Source organism: Corvus brachyrhynchos, unplaced genomic scaffold (assembly GCF_000691975.1).
Source record: "Corvus brachyrhynchos isolate BGI_N302 unplaced genomic scaffold, ASM69197v1 scaffold705, whole genome shotgun sequence".
NCBI lineage: Eukaryota > Metazoa > Chordata > Aves > Passeriformes > Corvidae > Corvus > Corvus brachyrhynchos.
Window position 1 is genome coordinate 3,032,194 of NW_008238346.1, and position 18,862 is coordinate 3,051,055.

General features: G+C 38.3%; 1 protein-coding gene across 8 annotated transcripts in view; it reads left to right on the forward strand.

Annotated features, from left to right (window-relative positions):
• Nucleotides 1-142: 142 nt before the first annotated feature.
• TDRD1 (tudor domain containing 1) overlaps nt 143-18,862 on the forward strand; it is a 27,691-nt gene continuing 8,971 nt past the window's right edge. Inside the window, exons 1-22 of one of the 8 annotated variants that reach the window (XR_001862294.1) lie at nt 143-237; nt 717-835; nt 1,981-2,045; nt 2,242-2,389; nt 2,784-2,889; nt 3,212-3,251; nt 4,856-4,904; nt 6,421-6,501; nt 6,835-7,011; nt 8,163-8,270; nt 8,776-8,946; nt 9,196-9,444; nt 10,591-10,713; nt 11,626-11,736; nt 11,913-12,083; nt 13,001-13,246; nt 13,767-13,883; nt 14,102-14,212; nt 14,468-14,635; nt 14,964-15,185; nt 15,358-15,404; nt 17,854-18,742. Coding sequence is in view for 7 of the 8 variants with exons in the window: in XM_017735206.1 (XP_017590695.1) it covers nt 766-835; nt 1,981-2,045; nt 2,242-2,389; nt 2,784-2,889; nt 3,212-3,251; nt 4,856-4,904; nt 6,421-6,501; nt 6,835-7,011; nt 8,163-8,270; nt 8,776-8,946; nt 9,196-9,444; nt 10,591-10,713; nt 11,626-11,736; nt 11,913-12,083; nt 13,001-13,246; nt 13,767-13,883; nt 14,102-14,212; nt 14,468-14,635; nt 14,964-15,185; nt 15,358-15,404; nt 16,012-16,104 (2,673 nt within the window). In the remaining variant the exon portion in view is untranslated. Of the gene's footprint in view, nt 238-716; nt 836-1,980; nt 2,046-2,241; nt 2,390-2,783; nt 2,890-3,211; nt 3,252-4,855; nt 4,905-6,420; nt 6,502-6,834; nt 7,012-8,162; nt 8,271-8,775; nt 8,947-9,195; nt 9,445-10,590; nt 10,714-11,625; nt 11,737-11,912; nt 12,084-13,000; nt 13,247-13,766; nt 13,884-14,101; nt 14,213-14,467; nt 14,636-14,963; nt 15,186-15,357; nt 15,405-16,011; nt 17,028-17,853; nt 18,743-18,862 lie in introns of those variants that run through there. The other 7 variants (XM_017735206.1, XM_017735208.1, XM_017735207.1 and 4 more) reach the window with 7 other exon arrangements.

Consider the following 18,862-nt stretch of genomic DNA (forward strand, 5'->3'; position numbering starts at 1 on the left):
AGGGAGCCGGGAGCGGCCCGGGGGTGCGCGCTTTGCTGAGGGGAGAGAGGGCCGGAGGTGGGCGGGGGGGCTGCGTGCTTGGCTGGAGGCCGTGGGACGGGGGTGTCTAATTTTGTTCTGAGTTAATTAAAATGACTTAATTTAAATAGCACCTGTTAAATTGCAGTTGTTGAAAGCACGTTTCTGGTTGAGTTGGTTTGCAGTGTCACTTCGAAGACTACTCTGCTTTATTCGCAGGTTCATTTTATTTTGTTTTCTCCAATGTTTTTCATTTAAAACAATTATATTGTGTGTTATCATTTGGAAGATTTGGTGCTGAAAATGCATTTCAGCAGAGCCCAGGGCAGTGGTTCTCCTCAGGTTCCCGGCCATGAGGAACCCAGGAGTGTAGCCTGTGGTTTCTATTACTACAAACTTTTTTACTGAAAGTACAGTGAGGTTTTCTCCACAGAGAGACAGCGAGCTTCACATGTAGGTGGTGATGGCCACTCCTGCTTGTCAGTGTGTTCCTCTCTCCTAAAGGAATTTTTATCATTCAGTCTGTAATGCTCATTGTTGAGCTCTTTAATGCAGAAAGTATTTTGCTGTGCAAACAAAAGAAATAGATGGTAGAGAATTAGCCTTCCAAAATGAATGTTTAAATATATGTTCGGAACATGACCCAAAAATACTTTGTGTGCCTGCCTGAATTAATCTTTAAATCCATGCTTTTGCAGTTACCTGGCCCACAGCCACCTTTGGTCATACTCTAATGTGAGCCTTTACATGATGGCAGAACCACTTAATCTTCAACATAATGAAGTTACAGATGGAGATTTAAGCAACAGGGTCACAGGTACCAACTTACTGTTGAAAAGCTTCTAGTTTTGAGGCTGAGTTTCTGAAATATCTAATAAAAACCAGTATTTTGTAAGCAAACAATACAGGGTATTTTTGACAAGTGCAGAAACAGTAGAGAAAGTTTTAACAGCAGTACAGGTGCAGTAAGAGAGACTTTGTCCAAAGATTGACAGAGGTATCTTGACTTTATTCTTCTGTGATTGTGTATATGCTTGATTATTGATACACGTCATCAGTATGAGTATGGCTTATAAATACAACTCCTAATTATCCAAACTTGTGCCAGCTGAAATGCCTTAGAAACTAAAAAACCCCACCAGGATAATTGAAGTATTAGGGAGTTTGGACCAATATGTGGGAGTTTCAGTTCCTTCAGTAATATTTCTTGCCTCTTAAGTGCCTCTGTACTGTCTGATCCATGATCTCTTACTCCAAGTTGGGGAGAGGGAAAGGCTTCATTTTGGAAGATCTGAATTAGCTTTGTATACAAACATCTTGGGCCTGGAGAGTTCATGCAATTTGATTTCATGTTAGTCAAGAGTTTTAGTTCAGGCAAAGTTTACAAGATTAACTTGCTTCCAGGTGCGAGGAAAAGGCCGTGTAAGCTTTATGTTGTCTCTGTGGAGACCTTGGATAGGCCTGCCAGACTGGAGCAAGCTCTGACTGGCATGTGTAGCCTAGAACAGAAACAAATTCTTTGAAGGTGGATTAGTTTCCTAGTAGGAAACTTGAAAAAGCAGTTCTTAGTATGTTGATATGCAGGCTAAGCTGAATGTCTTGTAAGAGTTGTTTGGTAAAGATAAAATTCGCAGGGAAGACCACAGGGTTTGTAAGGCACTCAGTGGAAAGTCAGAATCTCTTGTTTCAGAGTGTTTGTTTCTCAGTACTGAGTGATAAGCGCAGAAGGTGAAACTGTTATTTTAGTAATACCAGTGATTGCATTATTGAATAAATATGGTATCAGAGTGAAAACAAGTGACTTCCAGAGTGTGTCGTGGTCCAGGCATCTGCATTCACTCAAAGGGGCTGGCAGAACAGTAGGAGTAGCCAAGAACCTTGTTTCTTCCTGCAAATATTCCATGACATAGGCACGTGTTAGTGTTGTTAATCAGATCCCTTTGCAAATACTTCTGCTTCTAGGAAGTTCTATGGAAGACAAAACTGGTAGAGAGAACTGCATAGCTGCAGCTGATAAAGGAAATACTGTGAGTTATTTCACTTTATAGTTGCCCCAAGTATTCTGAGCATTTCTAGATAGCAGAAATTATCAGCATGTATTTCTCTTTCTAGAACTTTGAAGTTTTGTCTCTCTTTGTTGTCATATTTTTGTATATTAAAATATTTCTACCCTAATGGGCAGCTTTTTTACAGTAAGAATGACTTCAGGTTTTTCTTCCACAGGTGTCACATTCTAATTGGATTAATGGGAAGCCAAAGAAATTGCAATATTCCTCTAAGAGTGCTTTTTCTATTTGCTATGATAAGAGTTTCTTGAGTCTGTTAGTACCACCCCCTAAAGGGGGCACTTGCCATCATTGTGGTCTGTTTGGTAAGTGCCTGTTGTCCTGTAGTCTGTGACATGCAGTACATTTATCAGTGAAACCAGGTCAGATTTGCTCAGAAATGCCTTAAAATTGATGTATATTTTTAATTCTCCAACACAAGGATAGACTATTCAGAACATAGTTGGAGTAACAGAACTGACAAGCAGAAGAGAGCATCTCTTTATCAAAAGTGGTGGGGTTTTTTTCCTTAACTGTAGAAGGAATTTGGATCATTGGGGCAGCAATGTCTGATAGCTGTATGTGAATACAAATAGTTATTTGTATGTGCTTAGAATTGCAGGAGAGGTGTTTTGTAAAGCAATTATTTAAACAGGTGTTGTCCCTTCCAATATGTGTTTTGCTCAGACTTCTTTTTTTTGTCTTTTTTGGGTTTTTTAGGAAAGCTCAGATGTTCACAGTGTCTGCAAACATACTATTGCTCTGCAGATTGTCAGAAAAAAGATTGGCCAGCACATCGAGTAGTTTGTGATCCCATTAAACAGAAGTAAGTTTGTTGGAAGTTCTGCCAGATAATCTTCATAGAAAGACAATATCCCTCCCACTACAACATATATGACCATGGGAAGGCACTCTTACAGTAAAATGTGTTGCTTTTTCTTAGGCTAGTACTGCATTATCTTATGTCTGTCGTTATTACATATTACCATATTTGTAATTCTGCATATTCTTGGATAAGGAATAAGTGTTGGCAAAAATCATATACAATGAACACAGCCTTTCATCTCTATTTGCAAGTAGATTGTATTATTAATGCTACTTGTCAGTCTTTTGTTCTTCAAATTTGACATGTTTTTCTTTGATTACAGTTTAAGTAATAGCAAAACCAAGACAGGAGTTTATCTTAAGGTATGGAATATGATTTTCACTATGTCTTGAATGGATCTGGTGTGAGTGAGTGGCAGTGTGCTTAATTTAACCTGTACAGGAGAGGGACAAGTTGCTCCTTTTAGAACGATCAGTGCTTCAAATGAAAAGTTACTGGAGAAGTATTCAGAAAAATGTTAGTTCTGGAGCTCTTAGAAGCACTATCAGACAACTCTGCTTTTGTTTGAAAAAAACATTTGTGAAAAAGTTAAAAACAAAGACGTGTATGATGTTGCTAGAGAGATACTTTGGGAAGGAAACAGATGTAGTGTGTCCAGTTCAGAAAACTTTTGGTGTCTTGTTTCTGGGAAAAAGCCGTGAGCTGATTCTTAGAGGCTTGGAAATTTATTAGAGAAATACATTTAATGTAGTATTACACAGTAACAGATGCAGATAAGCTGTTGTTCCTTTGCTGTAGAAGGAACTAAAGATGACAGTTCTCCTTTGTAATGTTTTGAAGCCTCTCTTGATCTTACTTTAAGCCAAACATTTCTTCCAGTCTTCTTATGAACTCTTCTGCAGGAGTTGATTTTTCTGTCCTTGTGGCTTCTTGGGATCACATTTATGAAGATGAATAAATGTGCATACCTCCAACTAGCCTCATCTTTGCACTGTAGAACTCCTTTGTCATGTACTTCTTTGAAGTAGTTTATTCATCTGTTTCGAAAGGATTTATTCATGTCATGAGACTTCTTTTAGTTCATCCTGTTAGTTCCTGCTGTGTGTGTACTTGTGACTGTGTTCTAATGAAACTGATGGTGAGGGCCCTTTATACCAAATGGTTGTACAATATGAATAAAAAATTTGCAGTCACTTTATTTTCAAGGAACAGAACGTTGTTTTTCTTTTCCCTTGTTCACTTTTTGAAGCTTACATAAGTTCTGCAGGAGTAAGAGAGCTTAGATTGCATGTTGAATGTTAATTATGTGGGTTACATTAAATTATTAGACTTCTTAAAAATGGATGCCAGCAGTTAAAGCAGTAGCTATAATCTACTCTGGGGTGGTAAGGTTACGAGGAAGCAGATGGAATTAAATTCTTCTTATTTATGAGAGCATCATAAGTGGGAATTTCAGCTCAGTTGTCCCATAAAACAGATGTGAGGAGGTGAATGTGTGAGTCTTCAGCACTTGTTTTTCATTGATGTTCAGTATATCTCTGCATTGTTTCTTGAAGTTTGTTATTACAAGGAGCTACAGCTGAACAACTCCAGTTTAAACATAACTTGTACCTGTTACAAATAGGGTAATTCAGCTTCTGGGGATTCTTGCTGTTTAACTTAATTTCCCAATTCTGTAGAAGAGAGAGCAGAAGTTAGTTGAATTGATAGCACTTCAATCCCCAACAACAGCTTTAACTCTAATATGCAAGACAATATTTCTGAAGGCCTTAATTATTTAGTCACTTAGATGGGGGGGAAATAATCTGCTATCCCCTCTTGTTCTAATTATAATTATTTCCAGTCCATTAAATGTTTCTTTGCCAATTATGGTCCAAAAGGAAAAGGATAGAATAAACGCGTTGCTAGCTTTTTTTCCCAGCTGATGGGAAAGCACTGTTCAGTAACTGGTGTTGATATATTACAGGAGGAAGTGAGGTTGAGTTTTGCTGTAGATGTTGTTCTTCCAGATTCTGGTAAGTGCTTGGTTGTGTGGGTAAAAAATCCCAACACAATTAAGGCTTTTATGTTCACATCCCTCCCCAACACCTGTAAAAGGCAACTGTTTTTTCTTTTGCCCTCCTCCCTCTTGTCACTCTCCCAGTCTCTCCCTTGACTTTTGTTTTTCAATTTTATTTTATTTCACCTTTCCATAAAATGTCAGTGCCTGAAATACCTTGTTAAGCTTAATAACCTTAAACTTTAGTGACATCACTTTTCCAATAGAATTGTATTAACTTCAGTGTGTTCTGGATTATGTTGTTTATTTTTCTCTTTTAATAGATGCATGAAAACTTGGTACCATTTTGTTTCTTTCTCATGCATTTTAACTCTTTAAAAATTGCAGTATCAATTTCTAGTTCCGTGTAGGATTTTACCAGCTTTCATTATATTTCATACATGCTCACTAAGGATCTCAAAGAAAGAACAATCATTGGATATTTCTGTATCCAGCTGGAGAACACTATAAGCATGTTTGTATTTCCAGCTTACGAAGCCTCGGTGAGAGACAAGACAAAGCACCAGACCCTTGAGGAGTCAGACTTAAGATTTTCAGTTGAGCTGGGTGGCTTTGATTGTCAAAGCAGATCAATGCATGCAAGGTGTACCTTTTATCATGTGGAAGATTCTATTGTTTAGATTTTCCTCTGGCTGCAGAGCAGGAGCAGTGTGGTGCCAAGAGCATATTCATTTCATTGATCTGCAGCCCACAGAAACTTCGAAGGATGTGGTGGTTGATTGTCTTAGCTTGCTAAATTTCTTCAGGTGCAGGAAGCTTATCTCCATGTTGTACTGTGCAGTCTGTCAGAGAATGATTCACCTTGGTCCCATGTAAATTCAGCTGATTCAGGGTTGTGCTTATTTCACATTTGGTTGCTTCACAGCACACTAGTGGCAAAGTGATATATAACCTCCCAACCCTTTGGAGAGAAGATCACATAAATATCACTGCATTCTTGAAATGTTCCACACATTCATTCCAGACTTTACAAGCAACTGAAACACCTGTATTGAGGTTTTCATTTGCAAATAATGGTATTGAAAGTTTGGAATACTGCTTCATGCATCAGAAATGGAATATGTAATAGCTAAGAAACCAAGATTTACAAAGACAGCTTAACTAAATCATTACACACTCAGTGTTGTTTATAATGAGGTGAGTTACAAATCCTTGTGTCTGAAAACCTGTAATGAGTTTTTCAGCTAGCAGTCTTTAGTGACTGCAAGTAAATGTTGATTGTTACTGCTTTGCTCATTTTATGAAGTCAAACAGTCTTGGAGCTGTGAATGTGCTCAGAAGACTCAAGAAGTTGAGCTAGTCTGAAATTACTTTTGTTTTGCATTCTAAACATATTAAGTGCTGAGCAAATAAATAGAACGTGTTCACCTTGTGATAGGGATATAGGTCTGGCTCAGAGGATGGTTCTGAAGTGGAACTAACTGATGGCTATTTTGTATAGTAAATCACTTATTCTTGCATGTCGGTTTTAGAAGACTGCCTAAATAAGGTTCCCTTAGAAATGAAGTCGCATTTAACTCCAGGAAGTGATGCCAGAGGAGACTCTCCAAGAGGTAAGCAAGCAAATCAAACTAAACTTGTGGAATTTTAGGTCCTCCTGTGCTGCATGATATTCTAGCTGCTCACTAGCATCACCTCATACTTTAAATGGTTGGCTAATGGAGATTCCTTCAGGTTGCTACTGACATTAGCTCATACCAGCTCATATTACTTTCTAATAGTATAAAATATTTGTTTAGTAATTATTATGTGAGCATTAATTTCATAGTATGACAGGAGTCTTCAAAGTCCAAAGCATCAACAAAAAGAATAAACTGTTTCAGTATGTTTATATTTTCAAAGTCAGCTAGCTTTTGATTGGCAACCTTTTTTCTTTTTCTGTGCAGTATCAGAAAACCATTCAAAGAGAAGTGAAAAAAAATTACCTGAGGATGAAGACTCTCCTCACTGTGCTAATTCAATTGCCAAGTTTGTCTCTTTAAGTATCGGAGATGAATTTTCTGGTGTGGTTTCCCACATTCAAAATCCAGAGACCTTTTTTTGTCAGCGGATGCAAAGTGCCCGTAAGTAATGGGTTGGAAATGGGATGTAGGATGCCTAGTATGGCATTTTTCTCTTTGGTAGGGAGTGGCTGGAGGAAGGTACTGCTGGTCTTGGAGGTTGACCTGAAATGGTCATTCCATGTAACTATAGTCCATGCCTCAGTCAGTTAAGAGCAATGCTGGTACAGAGGATAATTTCTGGAAGTGTTAGCTGTTAGTATCACTTACTACTCCGAAAGGTGATAATTTGTTTGAGTAGTGCAAAGTAGAAAAAAGATATAGCTTGGATTTTAGCAGTCAGAAGTCAATTTGTATCCAAATACTTAATGTTAAATACGTTCACTCGGGTGTTCCAGAAATGCATTTGAGTTTGTAATGACTTTGTTTATTTCTGTATACCTTGTTATTCCCCGTAACTGTTTAACAAGCCTTTTCTTAAGGACTGTGCATGGACGGAACTTCTTGTTTCATAGCATGGGGAAAATCTATGAGTATGAGAAAGTCAGTGCCCAAACCCTGTGTTTCGTGTTTTCTGATAGAGGAGAACATGACTCTCTAGTGGGTCAGAGCATGAGGCTGCAGGGACTTCACATGTATCTTCCACAGTGCCCATAAACACGTGTCTGGGGGAGAATAAAGAGCAGAGTAAGTTGTGAGATATCTCATCCTCCCAGTGCTGTCTCAGCCAGCAGGTTTTCTTCAGCTAAAAGACTTTTGGCAGCTGGATGTGATCTGGTGTATCTCCTACAGTAGGCTTTTCTTCTGTGTCCATGTGCAGCCTTTTAATTCTGGGTAATCAATAGCAAAGTGTGTCCTTTGGGAAGGAGTGACCTATCTCATCATCTGCCTTTTGTTGGAAGGGCTGTCTGTCTTCCTTGGTTTCTTCTTGGCATGCCTCCACTAGCTTGGTTTCAATTTCCACTGGCTTCAGTTTTGTCCCTTCACTGAAAAAGTCCATCACTGGTGTCCCTGTCTATTCAGTGCTGTGATTCCTCAGACACACACGAGGACTCTCTTTGATGCTACTGATTGAAGAGCCCTAGTCTGATCAATGTTAAACATTTGAAATAATCTCCATTTGACTACAAGATATCTTCCAGGCTTTGAGCTTAATTATTTTGTGATAACTGCAAGACAGGCTGTGTTCCAAAACCTATGTATTTTAACATCAGGTCAACTTGCTGAGCTTGAAGTGTCTCTTAATGAATACTGTGAACAATTTCCCAGTAGTCCATCTTTCCGTCCTGCTGCTGGCAATGCGTGCTGTGCCCAGTTCACAGGTAAATATGGAGTGAAAGTACTAAGCTATGTCACTTAAATATATTACCAGAAAGATACACGTTGTACTTAGGTTTAGAAATGTTTCATATGGAGTTCGCCTCTGGTTTTTAGCTGTGGATAATGCTTGATCATGATTTAAAAAATTATATCTATAAAATACCAATTTTAAAATGTCCCTTTATTGAGCAAACTCTTAACACTGGATTCAGATTATTTAGAATAGCTTTTTAAGAGATCATGGAGAAATTTGGGGTTTTTATGTTGCTAAGTACTGTTTCTCCAGGGTTGGAAATAAGTATATCTTTGAAATTTTAGGCCCCAAAAAAAGCAGAGAAGAAATGGGGTTATATGTAATGATGCTTCTCTGATAGACTGCTTCTCAAAATGCTATTTAGCCAACACCTGGTAGTCCTGAACTGTATGGAGATGGATATATTTTTATATTGGTCTGTCAAAAAAACCCCATTCTGTTCTCAGATGTTACATCTGTATCTTCCTTTCTAGAAGACAACCTTTGGTATCGTGCTGCTGTTAGAGCTTATGCTTCTGAAGACACTGTTTTGGTGGACTATATGGATTATGGTAATTCTGACTCTCTTCCACTGGCCAGACTTCGTCCTATTATTCCAAGCTTAATGGACTTGCCAGCTCAAGCCATAAGATGTAGCCTGGCAGGTATGAAGTAAATGATAAGCAGTTTCAAACTAGATAGGGGAAAACAAGTGGTATTAAATAACCATCACACTGAAATATGGGGAAGGATGGAGGTAATGGTAGGCATTATTTCCAGAATTCTTAACTGTCATGGCATATTTACAAAATATGACAAATATTTCATAATGTACTCACAGTTATTGTACCTTTGCACACATTGGTGAGACTGGGACTGACCTCAGAACCCTTCCATCCTGTGTGACTTTCTAGGTGTAAAGCCACCGTTAGGAACGTGGACCTCAGAAGGTATTTCTTACATGAAAAAGCTGGTGAAAGACAAAGTGTTGACCGTAAAAGTAGTGGATAAAGAGAGTTCTAGATCTGTGGTGGAGCTTACAGATGCATCAGTTACTCCAGTAGTGAATATATCGAGCCTTCTTGTCAAGGAAGGCTGTGCAGCTGAGGAACTGCGGATGGCGTTACCAGCAGCCAGAGTGAGTGATGTTGAGCAAGCCAATGGTGAGTATGAACACATCTTGCTGCACTGGCATTATTTAACCTCCTGCTAGAGTGGGTACAGAGAATGCAAGCTCTTAACTGGTAAGAGCTTTTCGGTCTGGCTCATCAAGTCTAGCCTTCACAAGTCTGAAGTTTAGCCATGGCAACTTAGTAAAGAAATTGTGTGTCTGTATGTGTTTGTGTCCAGGTGTGCACACTTAACAAAGCTGTAATTGCCTGCTTTTGGAAGTTGGTACTTACTCTGGTTAGAAGTTCTTACAGTTTCCAGTTGAAGTGGGATATGACTAGTAGTTATCACCTGCCTGTTCTTATGCCCTTGTCCATTAGTGCAAATAGTATTTCCTGTTTTCATCTTCATTGTCCTTGTCTTGGGGTGACTTTGTGATGTGTATCCCGTATCGCTGCCCAGAAGTTAATTCTTGTGCCTTTCTATGCCTTTAAACTGAGCCTGAGAGGGGGAAGAAAAACGGAGCAAAACTTTCTCAAAGCAGTTTGCAGCTTGTTCAAGGTCGCATAGAGACCTTGTACTTCGTTGGTTTCTTGGTTACCTCTCCCCTTTTTTTAAATTTCCCTCACTGAGCGGGAGCTGCTGAATGCAGGTTTGAAACAGTGTGTTCTCCAGTGCACCATGATTTAGTGTTCCCATGACCTATTCTACAACATGTGTCTGTGTTCCCATGATCTATTCTACAAGCTTCTGTCAGGTACTTGAGCATAATATATAGTGCAAGTTTCTGCAACCAGTTTTTCTAGTAATCTTTTTTGTTCTTCCTCCTTAGATTGTTTCCAGTAGTTTTGGTGACAGGTGTTTCCCTTTTCTATTGCTCCCTGCCCTGTTTCCAGGGATAAAGGTTCCCCAGTATCCCTCTTGCTCAGGCTGTTGCCACCTAGTCATTACCTCTTTGTGTGATTACTCTTCCCTGTTACCTGTGGCTTATTCTCTTGTTTAATGTATTTCTTCACTACCAAACTAGCATATTTCTCTTACTTGGTTTTACTCTGCAAGGAGGCTCTCACTAGTAGTTAGTCTGTTGGACAATTTACAACAAGAAATTTGAGAATGTGAATGAGCATTCAGGATGGGTTTTTTTCCTGTAAAAGTTACTTAATTTCTTTTCATTCTCTGCTTTTCTCTGTTCTCTCTAGAGGACACAGCGAACAAAAGAATGTGCCAGTGGGTTAAGTTAACTCTTAACCAAATGCTTAGTGTCATAGTGTGTACAGTGTACAATCCTGGAGAATTCTACTGTCAGATTTCAAACAGCCATGGTAAGTTTATTCAGCTTTATTCTTTCTGATCATTTCTTTGCCTTCTGATTTGTCATTTATTATAGTTATAATGAATTACTATGTCAAGTAAGCTTATAGCACAAAGGCTTCTCTCTGAGGTTTTTATCTAAGAGTACAAGTGGAGTGACAAAGAAATTGGATCATGGTGTTGAAATCTGAAAATGTTGAAGATAAGCAGTAAAGTAGAAGAGTTACCATAACCTAGCCAAAAGATATCTTACAATTTTTTTCTCTGGATGAGTGGCCAGGCATTGGAATAAGTTGTCCAGGAAGGTGGTAGAGTCATTGTCTTTGGAAGTGTTCAAGAAGCATCTACATGTGGCACTTGGGGATATGGTTTAGGGGTTGTGATGGTGGTGCTGGGTTGATGGTTGAACTAGATGATCTTGAAGGTCTCTTCCAGCCTTCCATGATTCAGTGATTCTGTTAATAAAAGCAAATAAGTGTCATGTTCCCTATGCCAAGACAACAATTACTGGAGCTCTCTTCTAGAACTCTCTTGGAATTTATAAAAATTTAAAAAGGTACAATTACTGTAACATGAAAATGAGAAAATGCAGCCATTGAGATGTGACTTCCTATTGGATTAGTTAAAAAGTAATTTTGTTTCTCTACCAGAAGTCTGTATAAAGACTTCTGATAGCCACTGGCTTTTTAAATGCTAGAAAAAGAATGTGACAAAATTCAGTGAATGAAGTGGGAGCCAAAGGCATTCAAACGAAAAATATGGGGCAGTTCTTAAAAAGCGAGGGATGTTTGTTCCTTGACTTCTGTAGTCAAGGAATACATTTGAAGGTGTACAAGTAAACTGCACAGTGAAAAGTATTGATAAATTTCAAGTCAGCTTATTTTGTTGATCTCATCTTTTTTTTTTTTCTTTCTAATTTTCAGAGTTACTTGCTCTAAACTCACTTAACAAATCATTGTCTGAATACTGTCAGAAAACTCCACCAGATGTTTTTGAACCTAAGAATGGAGACCTTTGCTGTGCTTTTTACTCTGGCAAGTAACAGACTAAAATAGTTTTGTTTTTATAGGGTGAACATGAAAAATTAGCTGATAGTTTGCATTGGCAGAGAACAGCAAAGAATTATATTTATTTATTACAAAATGAAAGCTGGTAGACTTACCAAATGTGTGAAGTAATATTAATTTTTTTAAAACTTTTTTCAAATTAGAGGATGGTAACTGGTACCGTGCTGTGGTGCAAAATGTCACTTCAAATGGAACTGTTCAAGTGAGCTTTGTGGACTATGGAAATACTGAGGAAGTACCACTGGATAATATCCGACAGATCTCGTCCTCATTCCTAGAACTTCCATTTCAAGCAATTAAATGCTGGCTCTCAGGTGAATCATCTTCTGAATTCTTTCTCTTACAAGAGCTCTTGCATTTAGAGACTTGCTGCTTTGGGGGAAGGTGGTGATGAGAGGGAATAGTGTGCAGAACTCTTGTTCTTTTGGGTTGGTTTGTTTGTTTCTCTTTTCAGCTCCTGCCAGTTCTCTGAGTGATCTGCATGGACTTTGCTTCCTGCTTTACTAGTCAAAGGGAACTTGTTTAGTTCTGCTTCATCTGTAGTTCTTACTGGCTTTTGGTTGTTGCCTTGCTAGGAGTAAATGTGCTTTTGTGCAACTTTATTTCTCAAAATTTTTGCAGGCAAAGGAGCTAATGTGTTTTAATGAAGAACATTGGCCTTTCAGTTCCCTTTCATTTGACTCCTGAAGAGTTTGGCACTGTACTGCTGTTTCTCAATGTCCTGCAAAGTCCTTTTCCACACCATTCAAAATTCTGCAGAATTTTTCTTTCTTTCTGATGTAGTGTACTTGGTTTAAAAATGAAAAATGTGGAAACAGGAAAAAGCTCAAAGCCACACTTCATTAAAGTCTTTTGCAGTTCCCCCACCTACCCACCCTTAAAACACTGAGGTTTTTTTCTGCTCCTTTGATAAAAAGGCATTGTTATACTGATCCAATGACGGTCTTAATAGTAATGTTTGTGCTAAGGCAAAGGATTTACTTGGTTGAAATGTAAAATATAGAAGGAAAAACTTGGGAGTCTGAGGAAATGTGGTCATTTAGAAAAAAGGAGGAAGACCAGTTAACAGGATGAAGGACAATGTATTTCCCTAGGGTAGTAAAAGTAGCCTTGATATTTCAGGGTGTGCTTTAAAAAAATGTTTTTAAAGTATTTTTTTAAGGAAATCATAATGTTGAGGAAGGTCAGCATTAACGAATGGAGATATTTTAACAATTACTTAACTTCCTAGGTATAAAGCCTGGAAATAGCAAATGGAATCCAGAAGCTACAACCAGATTTCATAGGTACACTTCAGGATTAGAGCTTCAAGCTACAGTAACTTCCCTTTCTGAAGATGGGGCAGGTGTAGAGCTTACTGACAATTCCACAGATTGTCCAAAAATGATCAATGAGATACTAACTTCAGAAAAATTGGCTGTAAAGGAAGTTCTGCAGGATAAAAATAACTTTCCAAAAAACACTGTTGACCAAAAAGGTAATTAAAGGAATGTTAACTTTTAGATTTAACTAGAGTTTTCAGTATTCCAGCCTTAAACTGTTATTTTCTTGTTTAATTGTAATTAATATCCATGCACAGTTTTGGTTACATTGTCAGTTGTTGCAGTTGAGCACCAGCTGCCCTGCAGGTGGCATTGCAGACAAAAAGAGAAAGATAAAAATAGCTGTGTTCGTCTTAAATGAATGCTGTTTGTCTCTGTGAGAATTAGAGAAGTTTTCTATGACTGAAACTTTTCTCATGTTTGCTTTTCAAGATCTTATTTTTTCTGAGTTTTTTTTTTTACTTTAGCTGCTTTTGTATGCAAACAGATTATGAACAGCAAAGTAAGCATCAATTATCTTGGTTCATATTTGTCTTCCTGAAGGGAAGACATGTAGTTGTGTCTGAAATTCAAGAAGTTATTATAAATATAAAATAAAATAACAATTCCTTAAAATATATATATATATGCTTGGGGGACAGTGATAACACTGCATTTTCTTACAATTTCTATTAGCAACCTCACTTGGGCACTGGAAGTCAATTGAATTGTCTGTAGATGAAACCGTATCTGTCTGGATAACAGAAGTTGTAAGCCCAGACTTGTTCTATGCTGTACCAGTCCAAAATAGAGGTAAGAAAAAGTGTTCATTGTTCCTAATACCAGTAAGAAGTCACTGTTGCAAGCTAGTTAATAAAATGAATGTGTATAGTGAACTGAACCGTGTAGAAATGTATCTTGGACAGTAGGAAAATACTGTCAAAGGTGGGAGCAGGAGGGGTTTAAAACTTAAGTATGCCCTTCATTATACCTGAATGTGATTAGTTAGTGAATGTGGGTATTTTCTGTAGGTCAAAAGAAGCTCTTTAAGGAGCTGACTTCACTGGAAGACTATTGTAGATCTTGTAACAAACAGCCCTTCCAGCCAAAACTGGGCGAAGCCTGTTGTGCTCAATTTTCAGGTGAGACAATCATTTGTCCTTCCATTTCCTTGGCCTTTATGAAACACAGCTTTTGTTTTTGCTTTAGACAAAGGAAAAACACCAACTTGAAAGTGCTTATGGATCTCTTAATTGTGCTTCTTGTCAGTTGGCCTTTTATATATCCACCGCAGTCTCTAAAAATTCCTGGAAAACTCTGCAGTTTCTTGTTCTCAGGATGAACTGTGTTTATGAGGGACTCTTCACACATGACCGTTCTTGTCCCGATCTTTACAGGTAATGGCAATTGGTACAGAGCTGTTGTTCTGGAAGCTTCTCAGTCTGCAGTGAAAGTACTGTATGGAGACTATGGAAACACAGAAACTTTACCCCTTTCAAAGGTGCTGCCAATCACTGATTCCTATTTAAAGCTGCCTTTTCAGACAATTACATGTTCACTTGCAGGTAAAAAAAACCTCCCCAAAATAACCAAAAAAACCCTGACTGGTTTTCTTGAACATTATAAATTTGTACCTGTTCTGGTGGTAATGTTCATTCCTAAATACTGGTAAACTGGTAAACAACATGATGATCTTCTGAAATAATACATTGGTAAACATGGCAAAAGCTGGTTTAGAAAACATGGTTTTAGTTCATTATCTCTAGAATTTAAGCTATTTATATTAGGAAAATTTAGCATCATGTTTTCCAAAACACGTATGTACGATTCAAGTTATATCTTAAAGTAATTATTTATATAACAAACTTGATTTTCCTTTTTTTTTTTTTGCAGGAATAGAGAAAGCTGAGTGGTCTCCATTAGTGCTTGGCAAGTTGAAAAAACTATTATTGAAGCAATGCGTCACAATTACAGTGAAAGGGATTAATGGAAATGTTAATTTAGTAACAGTGGAGAAACATTCTGACAATGGTTCTTTGAATATAGCTGACAAACTTCTAAAGGAGGGTTTGGTCAAACCCTGCAGTGCTGAAAACTTGCATAGTGAACATCAAGGTACATACTTTGGCTTAATTACTTCAGTTTGCTTGTTCTGAAGAGCTTGTAAGCACATGGGGTGTCTAAATGACTTTTCCTTCTAAAAATCCTGGACAATGCCACATGTCACCTCTTAAATTAGGGAAGTTGTGTACCTGTGTATTTTGCTCATTCACTTTGGTTTTTGTAGGTAATGGAGGCGAGACCAACTGCTGCTGCATGGAATTAAAAGTGCAAGTAAGATTCAGTCCAAGCAATACTTTTTCTTATGTTTCCAGAATTCAAAAGAAACTATGTGTAGGAAGCAAATTGGGAGTAGGGGGATAACAACTAACTGAAACATGGAAGTTGTGTGAAATACATCCTGACACTTTTTCTCTGTTTTTTTTTTTTAATATATGGTAATAATTAGGGCACCCTGAAGCTGAGGGAGGATAGTGTATAGAGCACACAGACTTCATTAGTCTGTACTTTGCCCCACAGACAGCTCTTACTTCATTTTTTTGGAGTGTGAAGTCTCAGGAGTGGTACTTTTCTCTGTTGTCTAATTTAAGATCCTGATTTCAGTCCTAATTTGAGTATTTAATCAATTAGGTTTGAGGAAGCTGCTTCAGGAAAAAGAAAAAGGAGGGGAGGGACACATACATGGACAAGGGGAAGTCAGCTACAATTCTGCTAGCTTTTTCCCTCTCCAGAAGATTTTACAGCACAAAGGAACTATATATTTATTGAATTAATATGGTACTTAGCTGAGTTTGTCATGTTAGGATCTACCCTGATCGGAAATCAGCAATTTAAAAAACGTAAAATTATCTATTTCTGATTCTTTCTGCTTATTCCACAGCTTGAAAAGCATAAACAAGTCCTACTCTTCCTTCTAAACAAGTTTGGGAATCCAGATGGATTCACTGAAATGAAAAAACTGTTAAAACACTAAGTCTCTGACATGCCCCATTTCATTTGCATGTCCACCAAGTTGCTCCCCTTCCTTTTTTAGAAGATCAAGAGCTTCAGCTTAAAAAATGAGGGTCACTTCGTGGAAATTCTGCTGTTTAAGTACCTGCATGTATCTGTATGCTTGGATTGTTAGTGTGACACAAATATGTAACTTAGTGGGTTGTAAAGCTGCAAGCTAAATTTTCTGTTCTGTTCTTGGTTTATGCCACCATGTGCTGCTAAAGTTTTTGCTTTTATTTTCCTGTTGAATGCACACAAGTTTATGGAATAGCCATTACATTGTGAGTCTGTTCTGCAGACTTGCATTTGAAATTATTGTAAGGCTCACTTAACTTGGTACCATTAATATGACTTGGAAAACTGTATCTCTTTTGATTACTAGCCTTTCAGCCTAATTTCTGGTCTGAAGTTAGACCGAGATTTGTTCTTCATAAACATGATTTCAGTTTCATTAAAGGTTGAATGTTGGCTTGGACTGCCTACAGGTAATTCTCTCTAAAATCAGTAAACACTTTAATGTGCAGCTCATTTTTTGCACTTATGCCGTATAATATGCATCTGTGAATATTATTTTGAAGCTAATTGTATTGAAGCTGATTTGTGTGTAGCTACGTCATCAGGATTTCTACCCCATCAAGTTTTTCACATCATAATAGAAAATTGACATTCTGGGATATGACAAAAATACTGAATCAAATTATTATCAGATTTTCAGTATTTCTTCAGTTGAATACCTAGTTATCATTTCTCACTAATTCAGGAATGTCAGATGATTATTTGTGGAACACAGTAGACATTTGCTGATTGAAACTGCAGGGTCAGCCTTTTTGTCCACTTATATATACTTCAAGTTTGGGCTTTTGCAGATGGGAAGAATCTTGAGATTAAAATTGTTGCAAAATACTTTCGTTTGACTTAATGTTTTATTACACTCAAATTGCCTCAGGTTTTTTTTCCCTGCCTCTTAGTTTTTGTTGCATCATCTTCTTGCAGTTACTAATACTTAGATGAATGCTTGCACTTGGGTTTTTAGAGTTCTGTTCATGCCCCTGGTTCTGAACCAAGATTGTGGCTGTGTCAGGTGTCCTTTGGCTCCCTGGGACGAGAGTGACTTGCACAAGCATTTGCCCACATGCAAAGCACCTCACTGATGTTTTAGTCCTCCCACACTTTTTGTTCACTTGTCCACATCCTCCCTCTGCTAGTAGCTACTCACTGCATTTCAGAAGATGGTTTGCAGTAGCCAAAAGCAGCTGCTTTGTCTGCATTTCATAAGCAGGAGAAAGAACAAGCAAAGGTTCACTTTTCCTCCTTGGGTACAATAAAAACTGGAAAGTAGTGGTTGGTGTTTCCCATGGAGTTGTCTGTATGGTGTGGAATAAAGACACCTGGCAGTAATGGGAGACATAAGAGACTTCATGTGGTTCAGATACCTAGTTCACCCCTTCTTTTCAGGAGCATTGGTGTAGGAACAAATCAAGCAAGAAGTGTGGAAACCCAATGGAGTTACTCATGTAGTCTTGGGTTCCTCTTGCATAGTTTTTTTTTTTCTTTTGCTAGTTTTAATCTCTAATTGAAATCTTGTCTTGAAGTGATGAACTGTCATGTATGGATTTTATTTATGTAAATGCCTGTATGGCTATTTCTGAACAAAGAATATTATATGAAACAATAACTTAGACAATAACATCTGTGCTCTTGGAAATAAAATTTCTTTGTTCCCTTCTAGGCAAGAATAACAACAGTGAACTGGAAGTCTAGAAAAACATAGCACTTTTGAAAGGGAAGTAGTATGAAATTAATAAAAATTACCTAGCACTGCAAAACAACAGGGCTTTTTTTATCCTTACAAGATAATTTTCATTTATGAATCACTGTTGCAGAACCTAGAATCTACATTGCTCATTGGGTTTGACTGAAATTATTTATTATTTAGCACTTGGTGTGTTCCTAACTCCACATACTCTGAGGTAGACACAAGGGCATGTTTTGTCTGTGCAATTTGAAAATTACTGATCCGTGTTTAGGTTTTGTGTGGGAAGAGGTGTGCAAGCTCTTCTTTGACTAAAGGAGCTGAGTTTTGTGCAGCCAGCAGTACTGGCACAGAATAATAATAACAATACCATAATAGCGTAATAACAAAACATAATTTTTGAAACATCATTCCTCCAGGTGTAGTAGGTGTGAATATGGTACTTCTGCTCACAGGTCAAGCGTAGTTTTCTGTGGAAAAGCAAGCATTAGGAAAAACATTCTCGAAAAAAATTGGATCCTGCATGAAGCTACTTCAGTGCTGCTGTGAGGCAGTGTGACTGGGGCTGTCCTTCAGCTCTGTGCTGCTGCCGGGGCTGCTGGCTGTGCTCCAGGGCTGCTGACATTCTCGGCTTTACCGAGTCTATTGGAGGAGCGGACACCAATGTTCCTCCTAAGGGTAACCTACAGCAGTGTGGGTGTTCCTGGTGTTGTTTCCCCACCCCCAGGTCGTAGCTGTAGGTTCAGGCTGTGGTGGATGTGGAGGAGAGGCTGTCCCAGCTGAACACGGTGTAAATCCAGGTGGGAAAAGGCTGCTCATAACCCCCGCAGGTGCACAAGGGCCGTGCAGAGTCTGCCGAGAAAAGGTAAAGTGCGACTCGGAGCGCTTTTTTCTCCCCCCTTTTTAGTCGAGAACATCTTAAACCTCCGGCTGGGAGGGTAGGGGCCGTGTGGGGCTCAGAAGTGCTGGGGGTACGCTTGCTCAG